The sequence below is a fragment of the Cornus florida genome, unplaced genomic scaffold (assembly GCF_030987335.1).
Source record: "Cornus florida cultivar Cherokee Brave unplaced genomic scaffold, ASM3098733v1 CherokeeBrave_3.0.0_Hap2_Chr02, whole genome shotgun sequence".
Classification (NCBI taxonomy): domain Eukaryota; kingdom Viridiplantae; phylum Streptophyta; class Magnoliopsida; order Cornales; family Cornaceae; genus Cornus; species Cornus florida.
Genome location: NW_026775572.1, coordinates 71,246,503 through 71,269,235, shown reverse-complemented (window position 1 = coordinate 71,269,235; position 22,733 = coordinate 71,246,503). Strand labels below are relative to the sequence as shown.

The 22,733-nt window shown below is 30.9% G+C and overlaps 1 protein-coding gene across 5 annotated transcripts; it reads right to left on the bottom strand.

Moving 5' to 3' along the window:
• Window positions 1-11,876: 11,876 nt before the first annotated feature.
• On the bottom strand, window positions 11,877-19,608 carry LOC132295301 (protein TIFY 6B-like). 5 transcript variants are annotated; one of them, XM_059793500.1, is made up of 8 exons: window positions 19,239-19,608; window positions 17,895-18,082; window positions 16,757-17,049; window positions 16,506-16,593; window positions 16,030-16,363; window positions 14,783-14,840; window positions 14,294-14,477; window positions 11,877-12,167 (listed from the first exon to the last, which is right to left on the bottom strand). In XM_059793500.1, exons 1-7 carry the CDS (start codon window positions 19,321-19,323, stop codon window positions 14,333-14,335), a joined length of 1,191 nt encoding a protein of 396 aa, XP_059649483.1. In that variant the 5' UTR covers window positions 19,324-19,608; the 3' UTR covers window positions 11,877-12,167; window positions 14,294-14,332. The 5 variants fall into 5 exon arrangements, with proteins under 5 accessions (XP_059649483.1, XP_059649486.1, XP_059649482.1 ...); XM_059793503.1 differs by lacking the exon at window positions 11,877-12,167 and having other exon boundaries at window positions 14,208-14,477; window positions 17,895-18,101; XM_059793499.1 differs by lacking the exon at window positions 11,877-12,167 and having other exon boundaries at window positions 14,208-14,477.
• Between the last annotated feature and the right edge of the window lie 3,125 nt (window positions 19,609-22,733).

Genomic DNA, 22,733 nt, shown 5'->3' with positions numbered 1-22,733 from the left:
TGAAATTAGGGGTATTACATAAAATCACTTTGAACTTACAACCAATCAATTTCTAGAGAAACGGTTGAAAGGGACAACACCAGATGGAGGCTTCTATAAATACCCACTCAAGGCTTACAAGGAAGGGGTCCAAGACCATTTCTAAAGTTCAACCTTTAGCATTCATATCACTTAGCACTTAACTTTTATTTCATCAAGTTCAGTTTAGCACTTAGCTTTTATTTCAGCAAGTTCAGTTTAGCACTATCGATTTAGTTCTTAGTTCATCCTTCAGCATTCAATACTTTAGTTTCCATTTCAATCAGGAGTTTGTAATTCATTCATCATTGTAATCAGTCAAGTTCAATGAAGAAAGGTTTGCAGATTCAGGTATATTTATTGTTCAGTTTAAGTTGCTTTTAATTGATATTCATCTTAAATGTTTAAAGTCCTTTCTTAAAGGAAATAGTAACCTTAAGGAGAGGGTCATTCCTACTCTCCAACTTTCGCCTGAATCACCTTAGGTCGGTGACCCGACCTGATAGGAATAGTTTGGCAAGAAACATTCGAGTCGATCAGGACTCTGGCACGCCCGCGTTCTAGGTCAGCCATTCATTGGCTAGCGACCTCAGACCACTTTGTGAGCCAAACAAGGCTATTATGTCCTCTTAAATTTTCTTTTTTTCTTTTTCTTTTTAGTTAATTCTAAACAATTGGGACTGGCTATTAGCTAAGCTCATGAGCCATTCACGAACAATAATAGTTTTCTTTTAAATATAAATCGTAGCAAAAGAATGAAAAAAAATCGTTACAAATAAGAAGCTAAATAACTAATTGAGAAGATGAAATTATTACAATGAACAAATTTTAACCACAAAGGGTCATTATTACATGTTCATATTCCTGTCATAACTTTTGTATTAGATGTTCCCTAACTATGAGAAATACTTTATTGTTTTTGTTATATTAATGACATAGTATCATTAACTAATTAAATGTTGACACATAGTGACAGGGATCAGCTAAATTAGGGATGCAACTTAGGCTTGTCCAGCCCAACCCAAACCCAACCTCAATTCTATTTCGGATTGGGTTGGGCCAATCCGATTTAATCTAAATTTGGGCTTCAAACAGTGAGACTCAATCCGAATATTCACGGGGCGGGCGGGTATACAGGACAATCCCTTTTTCTTTTTCTTTTTTTCAACCCTAATTTTTTTTTTTCCTATTTTTCCATATTTGAATTTAATTTTTATTTTTTAAAAAAAATACCATTCCAAAGGCAGAATATGTATGTATTACTAATATTTTTAGTATTGAAAAGGCGGTGTATTACTTACCATTGAAATTTTATAAAAACATAATAAGATGACATAACCAAAAAAAAAAAAAAAAAAAGGTTCATAGTAGGCTTTGCCCATGAACCCGAATCCAAATAGTTTTGGGATTGGGTAGCTTAATCTCTCTCTCCTACCTGCATATTACACATATTCACAACAATTGATCCTTAAAAAATATATATTTTAACTTAATCTTAACCGTCCATTATTGCATCTAAAGGATCTCATCACACCCTAACAACATTCAGCCCCTCTTTCTTCTCTCCCAACAAGAAAAATAAAAAGATTTGAAATCTTCAATTTGAGTTTCAAAAATAATTGACCAAATTTATTATTATTATTTTTTTTTTTTTCACCACCACCCCCAAACACACAATCAAAGCCAAACAATAAATTTAGAGATCTCTTCAAAAAAAAAATTCACAACCAAACAATAACCTTTGTCTACGATCACCCACTCCCAACCACACCATCACGACCAAACAACCCAAATTGAAGATGAAACAATGGCAGCGGAAGTAGAGGTGGAAGAGGAAGATAGCGGTGGTAGAGGTGTAGGAGGAAGACAACGGTGGCAGAGGAGGAGGTAGGCAGCGGCACGTGGTGGTGGCTTTTTCTTTGAGCAGATCGAAGGATTTTATTTTTGGAGGGGGGGAGGGTTAAAAAATCAAAATCAGGTTAGATGGGTTGGGATGAGGTTAGAACCGTTCTAACCTGATGCCAACCCGAATTGGGCCCAAGTTGAGAATTTTCAACCCAATCCCAACCCAAGCTTCTAAAAATGTAAGCCTAATTCAAAAAATTTCGGGTCGGCCAAACTAGGCTAACCCACTCAATTTGCACCCCTAAATTAAACTAAAACAAATTTCTTATGTAACACGATATAATTGATTAATAACACGAATGGCGCAATATCACTAAGCCTTCCTCCTCCTATACAACTTAGTCTCAATTGTTTTAACTTTTGATAATTAGTGTCGAGCGTATAATTCTAGTTATTAATGGAGAGTCAAATTTTTTATTTATCTATTTATTTTATTTATTTATTTTTTTACAGTTTTAAATAATCATTTATTCTTTTTTTGGTATATCTGGTTATTAATGGAGAGTCTTTTTTTATTGTTTTATTTTACAGTTTGAAATAGTATTTTTTTTTTTTTTTGGGGTACATTGTTAATTAATATACACTTTTTATATTTGTGTGTGTGAGAGAGAGAGAGATGCGTGTTGTACACCCATATTGATTATTGACTTCTATATTGAGTTGTTTGGCCTTGTGCTGCCTCAACTTGCACAAACTGCTAACTAAATATTTACATGCGCTTTTTGGAACATCAAATGCTTGGGATCTAAATCTTTTTATGGTAGAGGGGATGAACTGTCTGGTTTCTGAACTCGCTGATATATATATAATAGTCCAGGAAATTAACGGTTAATGGCCTAGCAATTTTAAACTCTTACTTTTTTAAAGAGAGGTATTCAAGTCTTTCAAGTCTTAAAAGAAACGTGTGTGTGAATACTAACTAAAAAAAATGGCCCAGGAAAGAGCCATGCTTGATTAATGTGAAGCTCTATTGGCTTCTACGACAGCTATATATGCAGGTGAGAATGAATATGGTTTGTTGCAATCTTGAATTTATATGCACAAGTACAAATTTAAATACGTTTATCCTCATAGTAACTTAAAAGAAACATCTTTTCAATCACTGTTACGTTTGTTCCATTTTTTTTTGGGTTCACGGGGTGTTTCAGAATCCAGTTTGTTCATGTATCATTCTGGTTGGGCCGGCTTTAGTTCAGTGGGCTTGTGATCAAGCTCTATTACGCCTTCTTCCAACCCAGCCAGATACCTGATGATGTTGAGACAATACAAATTCACGTTCTTGGTCATGCTTGATCACTGACTTTTTTTTTTTTTTTTTTTTTTTTTTTTTTTTTTTTTGTGGATTCTAGACTTATTTGTTACGTAGCAGTTCACTATTGTACATGTGTCCATCTAAAGTTATTTCTGTCAAACTTGATGGTTTTTCCTTTCCAGTCAATACATTTTTCAATACAAACTAAACTAAATTAAACCCCAAGCTACTTTGTGTAGTTGCAGAAAGGCACAAAATAACCGGATGCTCTAATACTAGTTATTGTGGTGAAAATTGAAAAACAACTTTATTCGAGAAATAATTACAAACAATTATGAAGAATTAAAAAAAAAACAATCACATAAGAAAATAAAATATACATAGTTCATCCAAAACGTAAGTCTACGTCTGTGGAGCACACCGAACAAATTCTACCATGAAAGAGAAAAAGAATTACAATGGAGAATCTTTCTCTCAGTCTCTCTTAATTGCTCTTTCATGTGTTAACACAAATTAATTCAATCATTTACTCACGTGAATCTCTCACCTCATACCCTAAAATTTGATTAGGGTTGTATAAATAGTACCCTACCGAACCGGTTACACTAACGTATGGGTGGCAATTTATATTCGCAGATCGTAATAGTGTCATATCGACTTAAGGGTATTTCAACCTGAACACCACCCATTTAATAATCATGTCAGGAACTCTCTAACACTAACCTGGCATGTTTATTAAACGAACTGGTAACCTATTTAATGACCTATTTAATAAAGCCAAACATTATATTATTTAAATTATTAATAATATTCAATCAAATAATAAATACTAGAAAAATATAAGTTTTAGTCCAATCAGATTATAAAAGAATAAATTATAAAATACAAGTTTTAAATAATTATTTTGAAACTTAAATATAAATTGTTTTATGACACTGTAGTTAAAAGGGTATAGACAGGGTTACACAAGTTGAACCCCATAACTCGAACACAACACGATTAATTAAACGGGTTAATCGTGCATGTCGACCCGTTTACCACCTGAACCCGTTTAAGGTAAACCCAAACCTGCTTAACTTATGTCGTACTGGTGGGTCGTGTAAAACTTTGTCACCCCTACACATCTCGCTAGCATTTAACACCTCTATAATATGCATATAGTTTATATAAGTCTATATAGATTCTGAAAACCACTTAACGTTTATTGTATGGAAAATAAGGACCTCCCGTCAATTGACCATTAATGGAGTGATAAAAAATACTAAAATACCCTTCCTACAATTAAAATAAAAAATGAATAAAAATTTAATTAATATAAAATTACTATTAATCCTTTATTTTTGAGATTTATATACAAAATGAAAACGCATTTTAGAAATTAATAAAAGGTAATTTTGATATTTATTAAATTAACTAGTCATGTATCAGGAACATGTTTTTTATATAAGATTATTTATTTAATTGTGACCCACATGATTTGGACATGTGACATATTACTTGGTGGCTAAGTAAATAGATATCAATTAATATTTTTTATTTATGGTCAACTTATAATTACCTTTTTGGTAATTACTTATTGGAGAAGTGTTTTCCTTTCTTATTTCTTACTTTGATGGAAAGTAGAATTATGTTACTAATAGGAAAACTGGTCATCTCTCTGCCTTTATAAAAGTGCATATATTCCATCAATTATGTACAATTAATGAAACAACATGTAAAAGTTTTATGTGTGCAAAAGGCCAAGAGAGATAAACCAGTTTCTACCTTTGCCTGTTGATCAGAGTTACAAATTAATTCGTGGTTAAAGGATCTAGAAGTTGGATTTAATCTCAACAAGGTTTGATATCATGAATCGAGGTATTTATATCTAACTAATATTTATTTATGCATTATAGATATGTGAAAATCATGAAGTTCTAAGATATGGGATTCATGTAAATTTGTGATTAATGGCTTAACACGAATTATTATAGTTTACATGTGGTATCAGAGCTAACGGTTTAGGAACTCATTATTTTTCATTAAAGTTGCATAAATAATATGTATAATTTTAAAATTAAATGATTGTATAATCCATTCTTTTAGAATCGTATGTTTAGATCAGTCCGTGTGGTTTTTGGGTTTAGGTACCTCAATTTCTGAGCCAAAATTGAATTATGAAAGTTGGTTACTGATACATAGTTTACATATGTGTAATAGTACAAATGTATGCATAATGTGTGTAAGACAAACAACTTCAATGCTTTAGGTTACTAATTTTCGTGCATGACTAATAAAGAATATTGAATTAAAAATAATAATAATAATAATAGCATTTGTCTTGCTATTGTTTTATAGAAACAGTAAGTTGTGAAAGGATTAGAAAGACTCATTATTATTATTATTTAAAAATTAATAAATACATAAAGTTTGTGTATTTATTTATTTTATTAAAGAGGTTTAAATTATTGTTATAAGTATTTGTCCAATGATTTGAAGATTCTAATTTTAATTTAAAATAAATTAAAATTAAAGTTATTGAATACATAAAATATATATATTGATTTATTTATTTTAGGAATTTGAATTTCTAGAATAATTTGTGAGTTTAGAAATTTAATCTAATAAATTAGACATGTAAATAACTTATTGTTTCGTACCCAAACATACATACATATTGTAGAATCAATTTTAAATTGATTCAATTATGATCTTTAAGTCCGAAAATAAAATAATATATTTTATGATGTATATAAAATAAAAAGATATTTTCTATGAAATTTCAGACTATTAAGTTTTTGAGATCGAAGTTGCTTAAACTTTAATCGACAATTATGAGTATGTATGTATAATGTTAAATGGGTAAATTAATAATTAATTAATTACTAGTTAATTTAATATTCATATTATGTATTGGTTAGTAGTTACTAAAGTGGCATAACCATAATGGTCGATGAATATTAATTTTAGTAGTAAATATAACTTAATAATGAATTAATTACTGTCTAATTTAATATTCATATTATGTGAAGATTGGTAGCTACTAAAGTGGCCCAATCATAATGATTAATGAATATTAATTTTTGTAATAGATATAATTAATCATAAATTAGTTACTATCTAATTTAATATTCATATTATGTAAAGGTTGGTAGCTACCAAAGTGGCCTAACCATAATAGTTGATGAATATTAATTTTAGTAGTAAACATAATTGCAATATTTCATGAATTATGATGCTTATAATTTTTTGTGATATTCATGAATATTGATTTTATTTAATTATGAGAAATAATTCCTCAAAGAGAATTGATTTTCAAGTGATTAAATAAAAATTAAAGGGTCGTATGTATTTTTTTTTAATTAGGTAAATATAGAATATCCAAAGGTAACTTATTTGTTTAATTAAATAATGCATCACCAATAAAGGTATACGTATAAATACATATAAGTATCATTATTAGTATTTTATAGTTGCCACCCAAAGGGGTACTATAGTTATACATTGTATTTATATTTTTAAGTTATACATACGTGTTGTTAACTCAAAGCATTATTGTTGTTAAGATTTTATCTTATTATATTTGTTTTATTACATCCCTTAATGCGCATGCTACATCTGTTCTGATTCTCAATATGACTAACTTCTCATAATGAAATGAGTAAGTTGAGTTCAAAATTTAAATGTGTTAAATCTTAATTTAACATTTTAAATTGAGAAACTTACTGTTATTACTGATAAAAACAGTGAGGAAGAAAAGATTCTCCATAAAGCTTGGGAGAAATCGAACAGATTAAGCATTATGGTTATATGAATAATTGTTCCTCATAATTATAGTGCTAAGGAATATTTTGACTAGAAGAATGTTTTCGTATTATAAATAAATATCTAAAACGAAAATTATTAATTGATATCACTACTATGCATTTTTGTTGATACTCTTACCGTGTATGGGTATGTTCTTAGGATGATTAATGTTGATACCAAATTGAGAACCTTATAGATGATTGTGGATAAGAATTTTCTTATTCAATTTATCTCAATTTTTGTCTACTTGGTATGGGTCATTTCGAATTAACACTATTAAGACAAGTGGAAAGTTAAAGAATTGACCATTATGTTAATTTAGGAGGAGACAAAGCTTAAGCAGCAGGTAATCATTATGTTCATCTGATGACTCAAGAAGTTAGAAAGAAATTTGGGAATAAGTCAGAAAAGGCATTAAGTGAGCAACACACAAAATTAAAAGATTTAGGTCAATCTACTAAAAAAAAAGTAATGTAATAATGAAAAAGTGTCATTAATGTATTGAACACTTTTAGAAAGATTACATGACATATAAAGAATGATTCGAAAAAGAAAAGTACGTTTTTGGCTTTTGTATATTGCGAATTACTTGTTGAAATTCTTTTTAATACATGATAGGTTAACTTAAGTACTAATATTTATGTTTCTAATATATGCAAGAATTTTTTATGGTCTAAACCACAAATTCAAATAAGAATTTCTTATTTATGATAATTGGGACAAAGTTTTGTTGAAACCATTGTGACACTATGTTTAATGTTAGACAATGGATTTTATTTAAATTATTTTAAAATTTTTATGTTTATTCAATATCCCATAATTTGATTTTATTTCAAAAACTTTATGTTAATGGTTTTTCATTTAAATTTGGTAATGATATTTATTTAAGAAATTATAATTTGTGAGTTATGGCATTATTGTTGATGATTTCTGTAAATTCAAATTTGATGGTTTATTTATTAAAATCCTTTTGATCTTGTATCATAATGTTAGAATTAAGCGTAACTCAATTAATAGAAAATTTATCTTTGGCATAAAAGACTAGGTCAATATCTAATGAAATGTTAGGAAAATTAGTAAAGGATGTGATTCTTCTGAATCTAAACTTTACTGATTTTGATGTGTGTGTAGATTGTATTAAGGGTAGACAAACTAAATGCACAAAGAAATGAGTCACAATAAGTACATAGCTTCTTGAAATTATTTGTAAACCTTCTGATGTTTCATCTTTTGGAGGAGAAAAGTATTTTATCGCCTTTATAGTTAATTTTTCATGTTATGGATATATCTATTTGTTGTATGAAAAATCTCAAGCAGTGGGTACTCTTGAAGTATATATAAATGAGGTTGAAAAATAACTAGATAGAAAGTGAAAATCATAAGATCATATAGAAGTGGTGAATATTATGTAAAGTATGATGAAACAGGTTAATACTCTAACCGTTTGTTAAACTCCTTGAAATGTATATGCCACAACAGAAACGTGTAGCTATAAGGCGTAATCGTACTCTTATGGAATTGGTTAGGAGTACGTTAAGTAATTCCTCATTACCCATAATGTTGTGGATATTAAGTAATCTAAAGGGTACAAGTTTTACTATCCGAAACATAGTACGATAATTATTGAAACCGGTAATGTCAGATTCATTAAAAATGGTGAAATCAGTGGGAGTGATAAAAATAAGAATTTGATCATTTCAGAAGTTAGGGTACAAATATCTTTATCCATAACTTATAAGGAAATAATTGTTCCTTCAGTTGTTGAACCGTATAACAACGAAGAATAATTAAATGATCAACAACTCTATAATGAGATTGTCACCAATGAATAGATTGTAGAAAAATCATAAGGAATAACATTAAGACGATCTCAAAGAGAAAGGAGATCTGCTATTCCGGATGACTATGTGATATATCTACAAGAATCTGATTTTGATAAATAGTGAGATATATACGGATCCGGTTACATATTCACAAGCCATTAACAGTATTGATTTTACTAAATGGATTAGTGTCATGAATGAGAGATTATAAAGAAACCTTCTCTCTAGTATTTAAGAAGGAATCTTTTAAAATACCATGACATTAGTAGCTTATTATGATTTAGAGTTACATCAAATGGATGTAAATACAATTTTTATGAATAGGAGTTTATAAGAGGAAGTCCATATGGAACAATTTGAAGACTTTGTATTAGAGGGTAAAGAATTCATAGTCCGTAAACTTAAGATGTCAATATATAGATTTAAACAAACTTCCTAACAGTGGTATATTAAGTTTAATGATACCATTATTTCTTTTGGTTTTAAGAAAAATACTGTTGATCAGTGTATATATTAGAAGGTTAGTGGGAGTAAGTTTATATTTCTGATTCTATATATTGATGATATTTTATTTGTTAGTAGTGATCTTAGTTTATTATATGAAACTAAAAGTTATCTCTAAGAACTTTGAAATGAAATATATGGATGAAGCATCCTATGTGATAGGAATAGAAATATTTCATTATAGATCACATTGATTTGTTTTTAGAATTATCTCATAAAGTATATATTAAAAGAGTTCTAGAAGATTTGGTTGGAGGAATAATATTATGAAAAAGTGCAAAGTAATTTATGATTACTTTGTCTATTATGAAATTTTAATTTGTAGCATGCTTTGAGGCTATAATTTATGGTTGCAGAATTTATTTCAGGACTTGGAGTTATGGGTACCATTTTCAGATTGCTGAAAATTTATGCTGCAATTGTTGATCTTCTTGTATGAAAAATGATAGATATTCTAAAGTTGAAATACTTTATCATTAAAGAAGATATTTAGAAACAACGAATGTCTATTGAAATTATAAGCACACAACTTATGATTGCAATCCATTAATGAATGGACTACCATCCTAGACATTTATGGAACATGTTGAAAGAATGGGTCTTAAATGTAGTCAATGATAATTATTTTTTAATTGTGGATTGCTTAAATAGTACTTATATATATTTGACATTTTGCGCTGATAAAATGTGTTTCTGATATTTCCTATTAATTAATGTACATGTACGTATTACTTTAATAAGTGGTAATAGGAATAGTCTTGGAAAAGACATTATTGTTAGATCATTATTGATATTTCTCATTTATAGACTATGTTGAATAGATTACTAGTGTTGTGGTACATGGAATGAACTGTGTCATTTAAGGATATATAACCGCCATGACTCGCATTGGTAATTTATTTACCATGGTATTTATGATGACCAATTTAATAAGTTAATTTGATTTATGGTGCACATTAATGACTATTTTACTAAACCACTACAGAAGTTATCATATGTGCCAAGTAAGAGAATGTAAGATTATTTATTTAATTGTGGCCCACATGATTTGGACATGTGACATATTACTTGGTGGCTAAGTAAATAGATATCAATTAATATTATTTATTTATGGTCAACTTATAATTACCTTTTTGGTAATTACTTATTGGAGAAGTGTTTTCCTTTCTTATTTCTTACTTTGATGGAAAGTAGAATTATGTTACTAATAGGAAAACTGGTCCTCTCTCTGCCTTTATAAAAGTGCATATATTCCATCAATTATGTACAATTAATGAAACAACACGTAAAAGTTTTATGTGTGCAAAAGGCCAAGAGAGAGAAACCAGTTTCTACCTTTGCCTGTTGATCAGAGTTGCAGATTAGTTCGTGATTAAAGGATCTAGAAGTTAGATTTAATCTCAATAAGGTTTGTATCATGAATCGAGGTATTTATATCTAACTAGTATTTATTTATGCATTATAGATATGTGAAAATCATGAAATTCTAAGATATGGGATTCATGTAAATTTGTGATTAATGGCTTAACACGAATTATTATAGTTTACATTTTAAACCGTAATAACCGAAAAGTCTTTGACAACATTTTTAAATTCACGAGGAAATTATATACGTAAAGTAAAAGAGTTGGTGTTATTTACTCTACCAACTTGATTATGGATGCGTTGTGGTCAAAAGTGGTTTCAGCTTTACATTCCACTGGGCTGGAATGGAATGAATATTTGGTCCCAATTGATGGGCTGCCCACCTGTGAATACTTGGGGCTTGTCGTTTTTCTGTTGGGCCATGGGGCATATATACCCGTCTTTTACGTAATTAATCTCTTTATATATATAGAACAAATATCAATTACCTCCCTCAAAGTTAGGTTTCATTACTGACAGATTCTTAAAGTTTCAAAAAATTACAACCCTCAAAGTTAGTTATGTCATAATACTTTCCTCCTTCCGGTGAATGTCAACGCCCGTAATGTTTTTTTAATGACATCAGCCATTTTTGAACATGAAATACCATTTTTGCCCTTACTATAATTGCAAAGACATTTTCATCCTTACTTTTAAATTAAAAATTATTTATAAACCTTCACAATCACACTTTATTTTCCTATCTATACATTTTCTCTCTAAACGAATCTCGATCATGTTGCTACTGTAGTAGGATTCGCCGATGAGGACAATTTGTCGAACAAACCCAATCCTTAGACCTTGCCACCACAGTCATTTAATTGTATATAAAAAGCACCACATAGTCACCACACAAACCCTATAAAGCAACAAAATACATCATATTAGAATCGCGAACTACTAAGAAAAAGTTGTTGCAGAATCACGCGAACACAAAAAAACACCGATCGAGATTGCAATCAATAAAAAACAGGTCCAACAAATCCCATCTTAGAATCTCTTCAAACCCTTCACACCCACTGGGTTTACACAAACTTGCCATAGGGTTTCAACTACACCTCTAGAGCTTTACAAACCATGCTCTGATACCATGTTGACTTTAAGAGATAATTAAACCAAGAGTAAAGTATAAGAAGATGTAGATAAAGAAGAAGAGAAGAATGATGATAGAAAAAGAGAGAAAATGGAGAGAAATAGAGAATGAAAGAATTATTTCATCCTTCCACCACATTCTATTTATATTAATAAGTAAGTTTCAGAAATTACACATAATTACCGAACATTATATAAGTAATAACAAATAAGACCCTAATATTAGTTATGGAGATGGTGGCTGTGTTGTGGCGCCGATTTTTGTTGTTGTTGTGGTGGTGGCGGCTATGGCCGTCTCGGTGGCGATGAAGATAGTAGCTCTACCAGCAGTGATGGAGATGATGGTTCAGACCTGTGATGGCAATGGAGATGGTAGCTATGCTCTGCAAATTTAAGGCTCCAACATGAGAAAATAACAAAAGAAAGCTCAATTTCCTAAAAAAAGTTGTTAGGGTAAAAAAGTAATTTGATAACAAGTTATCATTATTAATATAATAATAGGGTTATATTAGTACATTCACACATATTTCCAATACAACCGATTGGCGATCACATTGAAGGGAGGTAAGTAATATTTTGGAAATGGTAGGGGTATTATTTATAATTAGGTCTAACCTCTAAGAAGGTAAAAAATATTTTTTCATATAACTTATGTCTTCCCGTAGCACAAATATTCTAAAAAAGTATGTTTTTATATTATCTCACGCGCTTTTTAATTTTAATAGCTAATCTTTTATTCAAACTTATATCCCTATTTTTTCAATTCCATTAATTAATATTTTGGGACAAATATGCAGAGCTATATTTCCAAAAGATATTCAGCGCATACAAAATAGAATATAATAATAATAACTAATAATTAATAAATGAATAATACAGCAAAATTTCATCTTTAAAATTCCTCAATATTACTAACTAGGTTATAGAACAATTGAGAACGTGTTTGGATTAGACATGCTATACTATAAATGACAGTTTCGTAAAAAACAAATAAGTTTTTATCTAGGATTTCAAAAACTAGTTCTCAAAAACTGTTATCAAAACCAAACAGCCCCTTAATTTATAGCTTCAATCCAAAACTTAAGGGAGTGAAATTTTCTACCATTTAAAAATTAGGTTAGCCAACGCGTCTATAAACAATTTTTTTAATTCTTAAAATAAAGGGGGTGGTTCAATCAATAGCAATACCAAACAATCCAAGTAAAATCATTAAATTGATAAAATACATAAATAAATAAATAGCATGGAAAGTTCGTGAGATGCATGGGACACCTCATTTCTACACCAGTGTGATTGAATTGTCTCATAGGTGTGTATACATACATATATATATATATAATCACAAGTTGGATAACTACATCCAGAACTTTGATTCAACTTGCTACGCTGTCTCCCACCACCTTAGTTTTAAAAAAATTCTAAATTTTCCAAGTGACCTATGATTACTCTCCTTACTTGCTAAGTTGCTAGTGATTACAAACTGGCTCCACACACAGCTATATATATATACACACACACACACACATAATTTACATATATATTATATTTAAAAACTGTATTGGTCATCAGTCATTGATTGTTTTAGGATACATAAGATGTTACAAAAATAGTAAAAAAAATGGCACCAAAAAGTAACTTCATCCCAAATGTTTGTCTTGTGTCATAAAAAATGTGCCAGAAATTGACAAGCAAAGCAATCAAAAGACAGGGACACCTTGATATTCCACTACTTCCTATCTTGGTTAACACAAAATGTTTCTGATAATCATCAAACAGACACAGTAGCCTAATTATGGAGACATGAATTACCTAACATGCTCAGAAACAAATTTCACATGGTATATCCGAGGAATGAGGCATTAAAAAATAAATAAAATCCAAAATTCAAATGTAATTTTATCTTTCTAGGCGGGTGTTTTTTTCCTTCCCAAAACACTACTTCATTCAATTCTCTGAAAGAGAACTTGTAATCTGAAAACAAGTCTTTTTATAACTAAGTTTTTAAAAAACAGTGTTCAAAAAACTGAACCATGTAAAGTTTCTGTACCGTTTTCTTTCTATAACTAAGTTTTCATAAAACTTGTTTCCAAAACTGAACCAAGAAGTGTTTTTGTACAGTTTTCTTTCTATTTTCAATTCTCCGAAAACACAATTACAAACCAAGCAGGCCCAAAATTACTTGAAAAAGTATAGCTGAAATTTTCTGCCAAAGCCAAAAGAGAATACCAATCTCACAAAACGAGTAAGCATATGATAATGAATAGAGAGTATTTAGTACCATATTCTACAAAATGTTACAATGTTGCCAGTTACAAGCTATACTGGAATGTTATATTGATTTGATCACATTCGAGAGAGAGAGAGAGAGAGAGAGGAGGGGGGGGAGGGGGGGGGGGGGGGGGGGGGGGGGGGGGGGTTGTGGGGAAAAAAAAAAACACTTTGTTAAAATTAAAGGTCAAACAAGTTGATATGACAAATAAAAGTTAGGAGAACAAAATCCACAACTTACTACATAAATTTGCATTAATTCCATGTTCCCATTTGGGCCTCAGATATCATGGCTGTTCTCCTTGTTGTTTGAGAGAGAACCGGAACCAGCACCGGAGCTTGCAGAGAAACTCATACCATTGGATCCCGTGGTAGCGCATTCAGGAGACTGCTTGCTGAGGTTGTATGGTGCTGAGTTCATGGCCCTGCATGCATAAATGATGATCACATTTGGAACAACAGTTCTTCTAACATTTCATGGAACTTGTAAACATGACAACCGAAATGTGAATAGCTGCTAGCCTTCTTATTTTCATAGTATAATAATTACAAGCTCGTCTTCAAACAGCAGATCCTCTATGATATATATACTTAATAATGGTGAACAATTTGTGACTTTTTGAGTTCTTGTGGATTTCTATTTCAAGAAAAAATATTTGAGTAGTTTGTTCTGGCGTCAAAACTTTGTCCAAAACGACCAAAAAAAAAAAAAAAAAAATCATCGGCTTACCTTTCTTTGCGCTTCTCCAGAAAGCGAGCCAAGGATGCTTTACGAGCCTGGGGAACGGCTGCATGAAAGAATTGAATGTTATGTTTTAGAAGGTCATATTGCTAATGGTCATATACATAAACAGATAGATGACGTAATACTAAAAGTTGGAGATGAACAAACTAATCTTTATGCAGAAATGTAGTTCCATTTTTTATTTAAGAGTAAGAGATACTGCAGATAACTATAAAAATAAATAAAAAGAACAGTAAAAAAGTAGTACACAACATACACTATAAAAGACCCAAGTATAACGGACACAGACATGGACATGGACATGATATGACACGGATATATCAAGAAGCCGATTCCTAGAAAAGTTGAGCAGAGACTGTGTGGAAATGCCGAAATGGCAATATATAAATATAAACTTTTAGTTATAGATATCTATTAAGTAAGACAATTTAAGAACTTTGATTTAGAAAAGTTGAGCAGAGACTGTGTGGAAATGCCGAAATGGCAATATATAAATATAAACTTTTAGTTATAGATATCTATTAAGTAAGACAATTTAAGAACTTTGATTTATTTTAAATTTCTATACTAAGAGTTACATAATTTAAAACATGAAACTATTCAAATATCATAAAGATTGCTAAAAATCTTTCCTACTTTGTCGTTACAATAATATTGTTTTTCCTATATGATACAATGCCATACTTGACTTGTGATGACCATGTAAATAATGTCAATTTTTGTTGAAGAAAAAGGTCAGGGCACTTTGAGGTGCATTGATACCATTTCCAAGACTGGACTTGTGTTGGGATGTGTCTGGAGTGTATTTGCGAAGCGACCAAAATTATTACAATTTATTTTCAAATTATGGACATGTAAATGAAGTGTCAAACACGCATCTAGGAGCAGAGGCAAAGATGAATTGAAAGATGATAAATTATTCCACAACATTCTTTTTTGATAAGTAAATTTTCCACAACATTGCAATTCAGAAAGAGTTTACACATACAGTAGATATTCCTACAGTAGCAGAAGCAATAAAGGCAATCGAAAGTAGAAAGCTGCAAGCAATAAGGTTTGAATTGAAAAAATGGTTTTAAGAACCTTAAATCCAGATAGCCATTATAAAATAAAATCACTAAATTGATTTCTTTAAATTCATGAAAGACCTGAATATCATCTGGGAGTTGCTTATAAGCACAGATTAACAAGAATCATAACAAATAGAAAGCACTATCATCAGCGTGTGATACCTGATGGCATCATGGTAGTTGCAGAAACGGGTCCTAGCGAAGTGACTATTTTCGGAGGATCCACTTTGCTCACTGGCGTGGTTAAAACCCCTGTAGTCTTAACTGCCATAGATTCATCATTGTTAGTAGATCCACTACCGGACTGACCAATAGGATGTGAAGTAACAGACATAGGGCTTGAGAAACCGGAGTAAGGTGGTGTATTTATCGGGTTCACACAAGCATCGTCCCCTGCTGCCAATTTTGGAGTAGGAGTATGAACTTGAGTTCTTGGTTGCATCATGTTAGAAGCAGTGGAGGATCCATTACCAGCCAAGAACATTATAGCCTGAGCCTATATAAGATGGCCCAGGCAGAATAGAAGAATAAGTAAAAAAACAGAAAAAAGAAAGAAAAGAACTTCTTAGTTCATCTTTTTGCAAGAAAAGTGTTATCAACACGAGTTGATGTATGTGAGAGAGAGAGAGAGAGAGAACCTTCTCAGGGGAGATATCATCATAGACATTCACTGCACCAGCATAAAAGATGGTTAATTGAGCACCCCCAGAGGCCTTGGAATTGAACCTGTAAAAAAGTGCATCACTCCAATTAATGTTCTGTTATTACTTACGCACACGCACACACGCATTTATATATTCATTTTCTTCTGTGCTTACAACAATTCTGATTCTACATTTGTACATATTTATGCAACAGAATATGGAATAAAGCATAATTTATGCATTACCTTGGTTCATTGATCCCCGCAACAGAACCAAGAGAAGGAAGAGCTGAATGTGGAGCTGTAACAGGAATCCCTCCAAATAAATGTTGCTTTGTGGTAGCACCCAAAAAGTTCTGACCAGAACCAGTAAAATGAGTCTTAAAGAAAGGGTGGTTCATGGAAACTGAAATTGTTTGGCCAGAGACTGGAAGCTCTTTAACATCATGAGATAGATGCAATGAATGCGCATTCTGTTGCGCGGGATAAGATGTCATTGAAAAATGAGTGCCACCTTGCTTATCTTGATTGCAGTTTTTCTATATAGTAAGAATCATTTTGATATAAATATCAGTTGATTCGAATAGATATCTGACTTTTTCTGATTAAATCATATAATAAAAAAAGATTGTTTGGACACGGACAGAGAATCTAACAGCCCAATTAGATTATTGACATTTAAAACAAATGGATTCTTTAAATGGAGCCATTGCATCACAAAGACTGATGATAATTTAAAAGATCTCATTTTCTAGGAACTAGGAGTTGTTCACATTAGGATATTCATGATTCTAGCTATGCAGAAAGATGTGGGAGAGAGGAGGGTTGTACTGAAAGAGAAAAAGTGGAAGTCCTGCACGAGCAGCTCAGCTAGTAAGTCCTTTGGGGTTACTCCCCTGTGTAGCTAGTTTTACTCTCACTGAAGGTGAGACCTGGACTAAAATGATGCATGTGGTTTGCTGCCTGTTGTGTGCATCCGGATTTTGCAAACCATCCGAGAGTCCAAAGTGCCTAGCTGGTGGGTTAATTCTTCGTTAGCCAAAAAAAAAAGGGAACTGGAAGAACGTCGGGTAAGTGGTTGATGATGTTAAAATTTTCAATTATTGGAATTGCTACCTAATCTTGTTATCAGTGTACTAATGATTGAAATGCGTAAAATAAATTGGTTCGTCCCAAAAGTAGAAGTATAGCTTGCCTTTTACAGGAGTATAAGTAATAAAAATTTCCTAATAATTCTACTCATGCAGCAAAATTCTTCTAAACACCATATAAAACAGAACAAAGTCATTCACAATTTTATGTGGACCAAATTCGAATAATCTGATTTCCCTAACACCACCACAAAAAACAAACACATTTATTGAAAATATGGATAGAACCAAACCTGTAACTCGCCGGATGGGCGTTTGTGCGCGGCGTCAAATGCGTCTGCAGTTGATATTGTCATTAATCCAGAAGAAGCAATGTGATTAGACAAGATCTTTGCAGTCTTGTCTTCTTGAGCAGTCTTAAAGAACATAAAATGAGGAAGGGCAGAGGCCTTGTTTGACAAGGGCCATGGGACCCCTGAACCTTCAGAAAATGCAAGAGTCTCAAAACACAAAGAATAATGCCCAATTAATACAACACGTGGCTTTAAATGGATAGAAATCATCTATGAAAAAATGTAAAAGGAACACATCTACCATAATACTCAAATTAATCACCAATTGGCATAAAGAGACTTCAAAATTAGAACTTCATTTTTGTTTTTGTTTAAGAAAGAAAGGAAAAAGAAAAAAATTACAAGTCTCAGACAAATATAACTAGTGAATAATTTTGGTAGACTTTCATTTATAAGAGAGAAGAGTTACTATTATCTGCTTTCTTGCACACAAACATGCACAAATTATGACCAAACGACAATGAATTCAAATTATCACCTGAGCCCAAATGGAAAGCGTAACACTTCGCGCCATATTTTACAAATTTCAACACACATGCCCAAAAACTATGGAAAAGAAAAACTATCACAAATACATATTACCACTTACCCAATTGAGAGTCTTCATACTTTCCATTGCAAACCATGCATTATCCATTATATGATGATCCATCTATATTATGAATAATTTTTTCCAACAAAATTTGTTTGAAAAAGAATATTCATACCGAGATCGGAATACAACTTTGTCTCAATGCGATAATTTTTCCAAGAAAATTTGTATGAAAAAGAATATTTCTTAAAGAGATCCGAATATAACTTTTTCTTATAAAATTTCGTCTGAAAAAGGGTATTCAATTCACCAAAATACTTCAATATAACAACTAATTTTTACATCAATATTCTAGAGAAATACTTCACAATTAGAAAGATCATGTAATTATAAGTGCATTAAAAATCCATTTATTTGTTCACAACCAATTATAGTACCAAAACAAGCTATGCTGGCAGCAATAGTCCTAACAAACTTAAAACAGCACATGCATTCAAGAAAATACATTCTATCTCATGATAGAAAATCATCAACAAAAACTAAAAGATAAAAAAAAAAAAGTTGATATAGTAAGCCCACAATAACTCACTGTAAGGTCATGAAAGAGAATTATAACCGAATTTCAGAATAAATATTACATCAACACAGACTTACAAGTCATAGATGTAAAAATCAATGTAATTTACATAGAATACTATATAATATATATGATATATATATATATGTGTGTGTGTGTGAGAGAGATAAATTACCTGAGTCTATGCATCCTTCAACAACCTCTTCCTTCACCGTAATTACAGATTCTTTTGAGCTCAAACCCAAGAAATCCCTCTCCATTTTCAGAGTTCAGTCAGATATAAAAAGCATACAAGTTTGAGAAAAACCCAACTTAAATTTCGAGTCAAAACCCTCAAATTTTTGCGGATCAAACAGAGATGAAAGCTCTCAGCTCCCAAAGCAACAAACCCTAAAACCAAATTCGCTACAAAAACACTGCAATCATGGTTGAAGCTAGAGAGAGAAAGTAGTGAGAGAAAGAGAAGCACTTATCCTCCAAATGCTTTCATACGCAGCGAAAAGGAAAGAGGGGTTTGTTTTACTTTTCGTGTGTTGAATGGTCTTTCCTGTATTAGATCGGGACCGTTGGTTTATTGTTAAATATTATAAATCTGGAGGTACATCGGTGACCGATAGAACAGGTCGTTAACCGGCTATACCGGTTGTGTAGCACGTGCGCTAGTAGTACGAATCACGCATTACCAAAATCACACCCACCTGCTGGCGGTACCACAAATGTGTACTAATCGCCTGAAAATTCGACACGTGGATACCTTTACTTGAGCACGTGCCTATAATTCTGAGTCATTATAGGTAAATTGCACTGAACCTGACATACTATCAATAAATTATAAAATACCCCTCTACTATATTATTTCGTAACATGCCCTCTCAATTTATCAAATATTGCAAATTATTGTGTAGAGCAGCCGAATTCGACAAAAATACCGAACAAAATTTTATTTTATTAATTAGTATAAATTATATTTTTATTTTGAAATAATTACATTGACATCCCTCGATAAAAAATCTTAATTATAAGAACCTCTCTTATGTTTTTAAAAATAACATTAATTTTCCCTATTAGTAACGTGAATAAACTTCCGTTAACAAATTGAGCAAATTTACATCAATATCGTATGTATCATTAATGAAGAAGGCTTGTTTCCTAAGAAAAAACAAGAGCAGCACTTTTTAATTTAAGATTGTATCTTGAATTTCACATGACAATAACTAATAAGACATTAATATATTCTATTTTAATACATATTATACTTTTTTTCTTTTATATATTTGTATTTCCTATTTTAACAAACTGAAGAAAAAAAATAATAATAACAAATAGTTACATAGGTTTCTTTCTCTACCTATAATTTACATTTTTCTACTAATGTTTTATATATATATATATATATATATATATATATATCTTTTGGGTATCTCTTTAAAATTTCACCGTAATTAGAAAATACCAAATTAAAATATAATTATAAAAATTAGGGTTCTTATTTACCAGAAAGAGATCACTCATTCATATAAAAAAAATTATAACTTCTTATTTTAATTATTTGAAGAGAAATGGTCTCCTAAATCAAAATACTTAAGTCCTCACCAGTGAGAATTTACAACATACTTACTATTGATTTGGATCAATAATAAATAGACATGTCATCTTTAATTACCAAATCAAAGATGTTTGGTAGATACTCACTTACCAAATGAGAGATAATCTATGATTTAATAATTAAAATAAGATTTGTTCATTTATTATTATTCCACGTCATTAGTCAGTATGTTATAGATATCATTTATTATTATTCCACATCATTAGTCGGTATGTTATACATATTACTAGTGAGGACTAAGTATTGTCTAAATCGGTGCAAATGTTACTGGTGAGGACTGAGTATTGTCTAAATCGGTGCAAATATCTAGTGAAAACTAAGTATTGTCTAAATCGGTGCAAATATCAATATATATATACACACACACACATTTACAAACATTTATTCTGAAACTATTATTACATCATTGGATCAAATGTTCTGTTTTCTGCTTGGATCAAAATATTAAGAGAGTGAGAACCTAGCCGCTTTCTCTCTTTAAAAGTCCATCTTCTCCTACTAGATATGTCTACAATTGCATATTTATATATGCATTGTATGTATATATGATGTTGCTAAAATTCTCTATTCTCTCGCCTTTCTACTGCCCTGTTCTCTCTCCATTCTCCATCTACTGCTTGAATTTCTCTCCCTCCCACACCTCCACCTCTGTTGGCGTCCTTCTAGGAATAGTAGTTAAACGCCACATTCATACTACCTGAAAAACTGCCAGCCCAATTTTTTTCTGCAAAAAAATTTCAGATTTTGAAAAGAATTATAAGAAATATAGAAATAAAATATGAACGGAGAAAAAGTATTCATGTCTGCTAACCCCTGAAGTGACAAGAAAGAAAAATATATGAGGGTTTTGTATCAAATTTCGAAGAATTGAATAATACATTTCATATATATGTTTGTATTTGTATTTTTTTGTTTTTTTTTTGTTCTACTAAGTTGAGAAAGGTGTTTTTTTTTTTTTCATTATAAATTCTTCTTGTTGACATGAGTTCTATCATCTAAGTCGTGTGGTATTTCCGGATTGGTTAATTTCGTATTGTCTAATATGAGTTCATGCATCCCAGCTCAAACTAAGCACAATCTTAAATTGAACTCATTTCATTACTCAAACCATGACAGGTTGATTTTTTTTTTTTTTTTTCAATGTTGCATGAACGTCTGTAAACGGATCCAATTCGGATTGGATTGATCAAATTAATATTCAATTTGTTAAGTTAACGGATTATCGGATTCTAATTCGAATTTTTTTAAAATCTTATTTTTAAAAAGATTAAAATGACATATATATATATATCTAACATTGTTAGCAAGGGCGGGATCCAGCATTTCTGAATGGGGTGCGCTAACTTTGAATTGGGCTACCATTAGTAATTTTTTTTTTTTTTTTTTTTTTTTTTTTTTTTTTTAATGGGTGGTATGGTAAATTTTATTTTATTTATTATTATTTTTTTGAGTGGGCTGAAGCCCACCTTTGCCGACCCCTGGATCCGCCTTTGGTGTTAGATAGAGTGGACCTTTGTTTATATATAGGATGGTTGATAATATAAATAAGCAAACAAATGGATACATTGATAAATAATTAGGAAAATAATATTTAGACGACGAATTTGGTCGATTACTTAGATAGAATCCCATGTGACAGTACAGCTGGCAAAAAGAATTGGCATGCGATCCATTATCTTCTTGTCTCTCCACTCTCTCTAACCTCTCAGTTAAGGGTAGCAATTCATGTTCGTGGGTAGTATTCGTGTCGTGTCGATATAAGGATATTATACTAAATAGGTAAACTCAAACCCAACCCATTTAATAATCATGTCAAGAATTCTCAACACTAATCCAACCTGTTTATTAAACATGTAAACTTATTAACCATTTAATGACATGTTTATCAAAATGAGACATTTAATATTTAATCAAATACTAAATAATAGAAACAAATTGTTATAATTAACCCAAATATTCAAAATAAAAAGAAAAATCAGAAGGCATAGACAAGATTTATGTTGAAATGATTTAATTATCCATAATAATTGGTTTTAAACAGGTAACATATTACATAGGCTATAT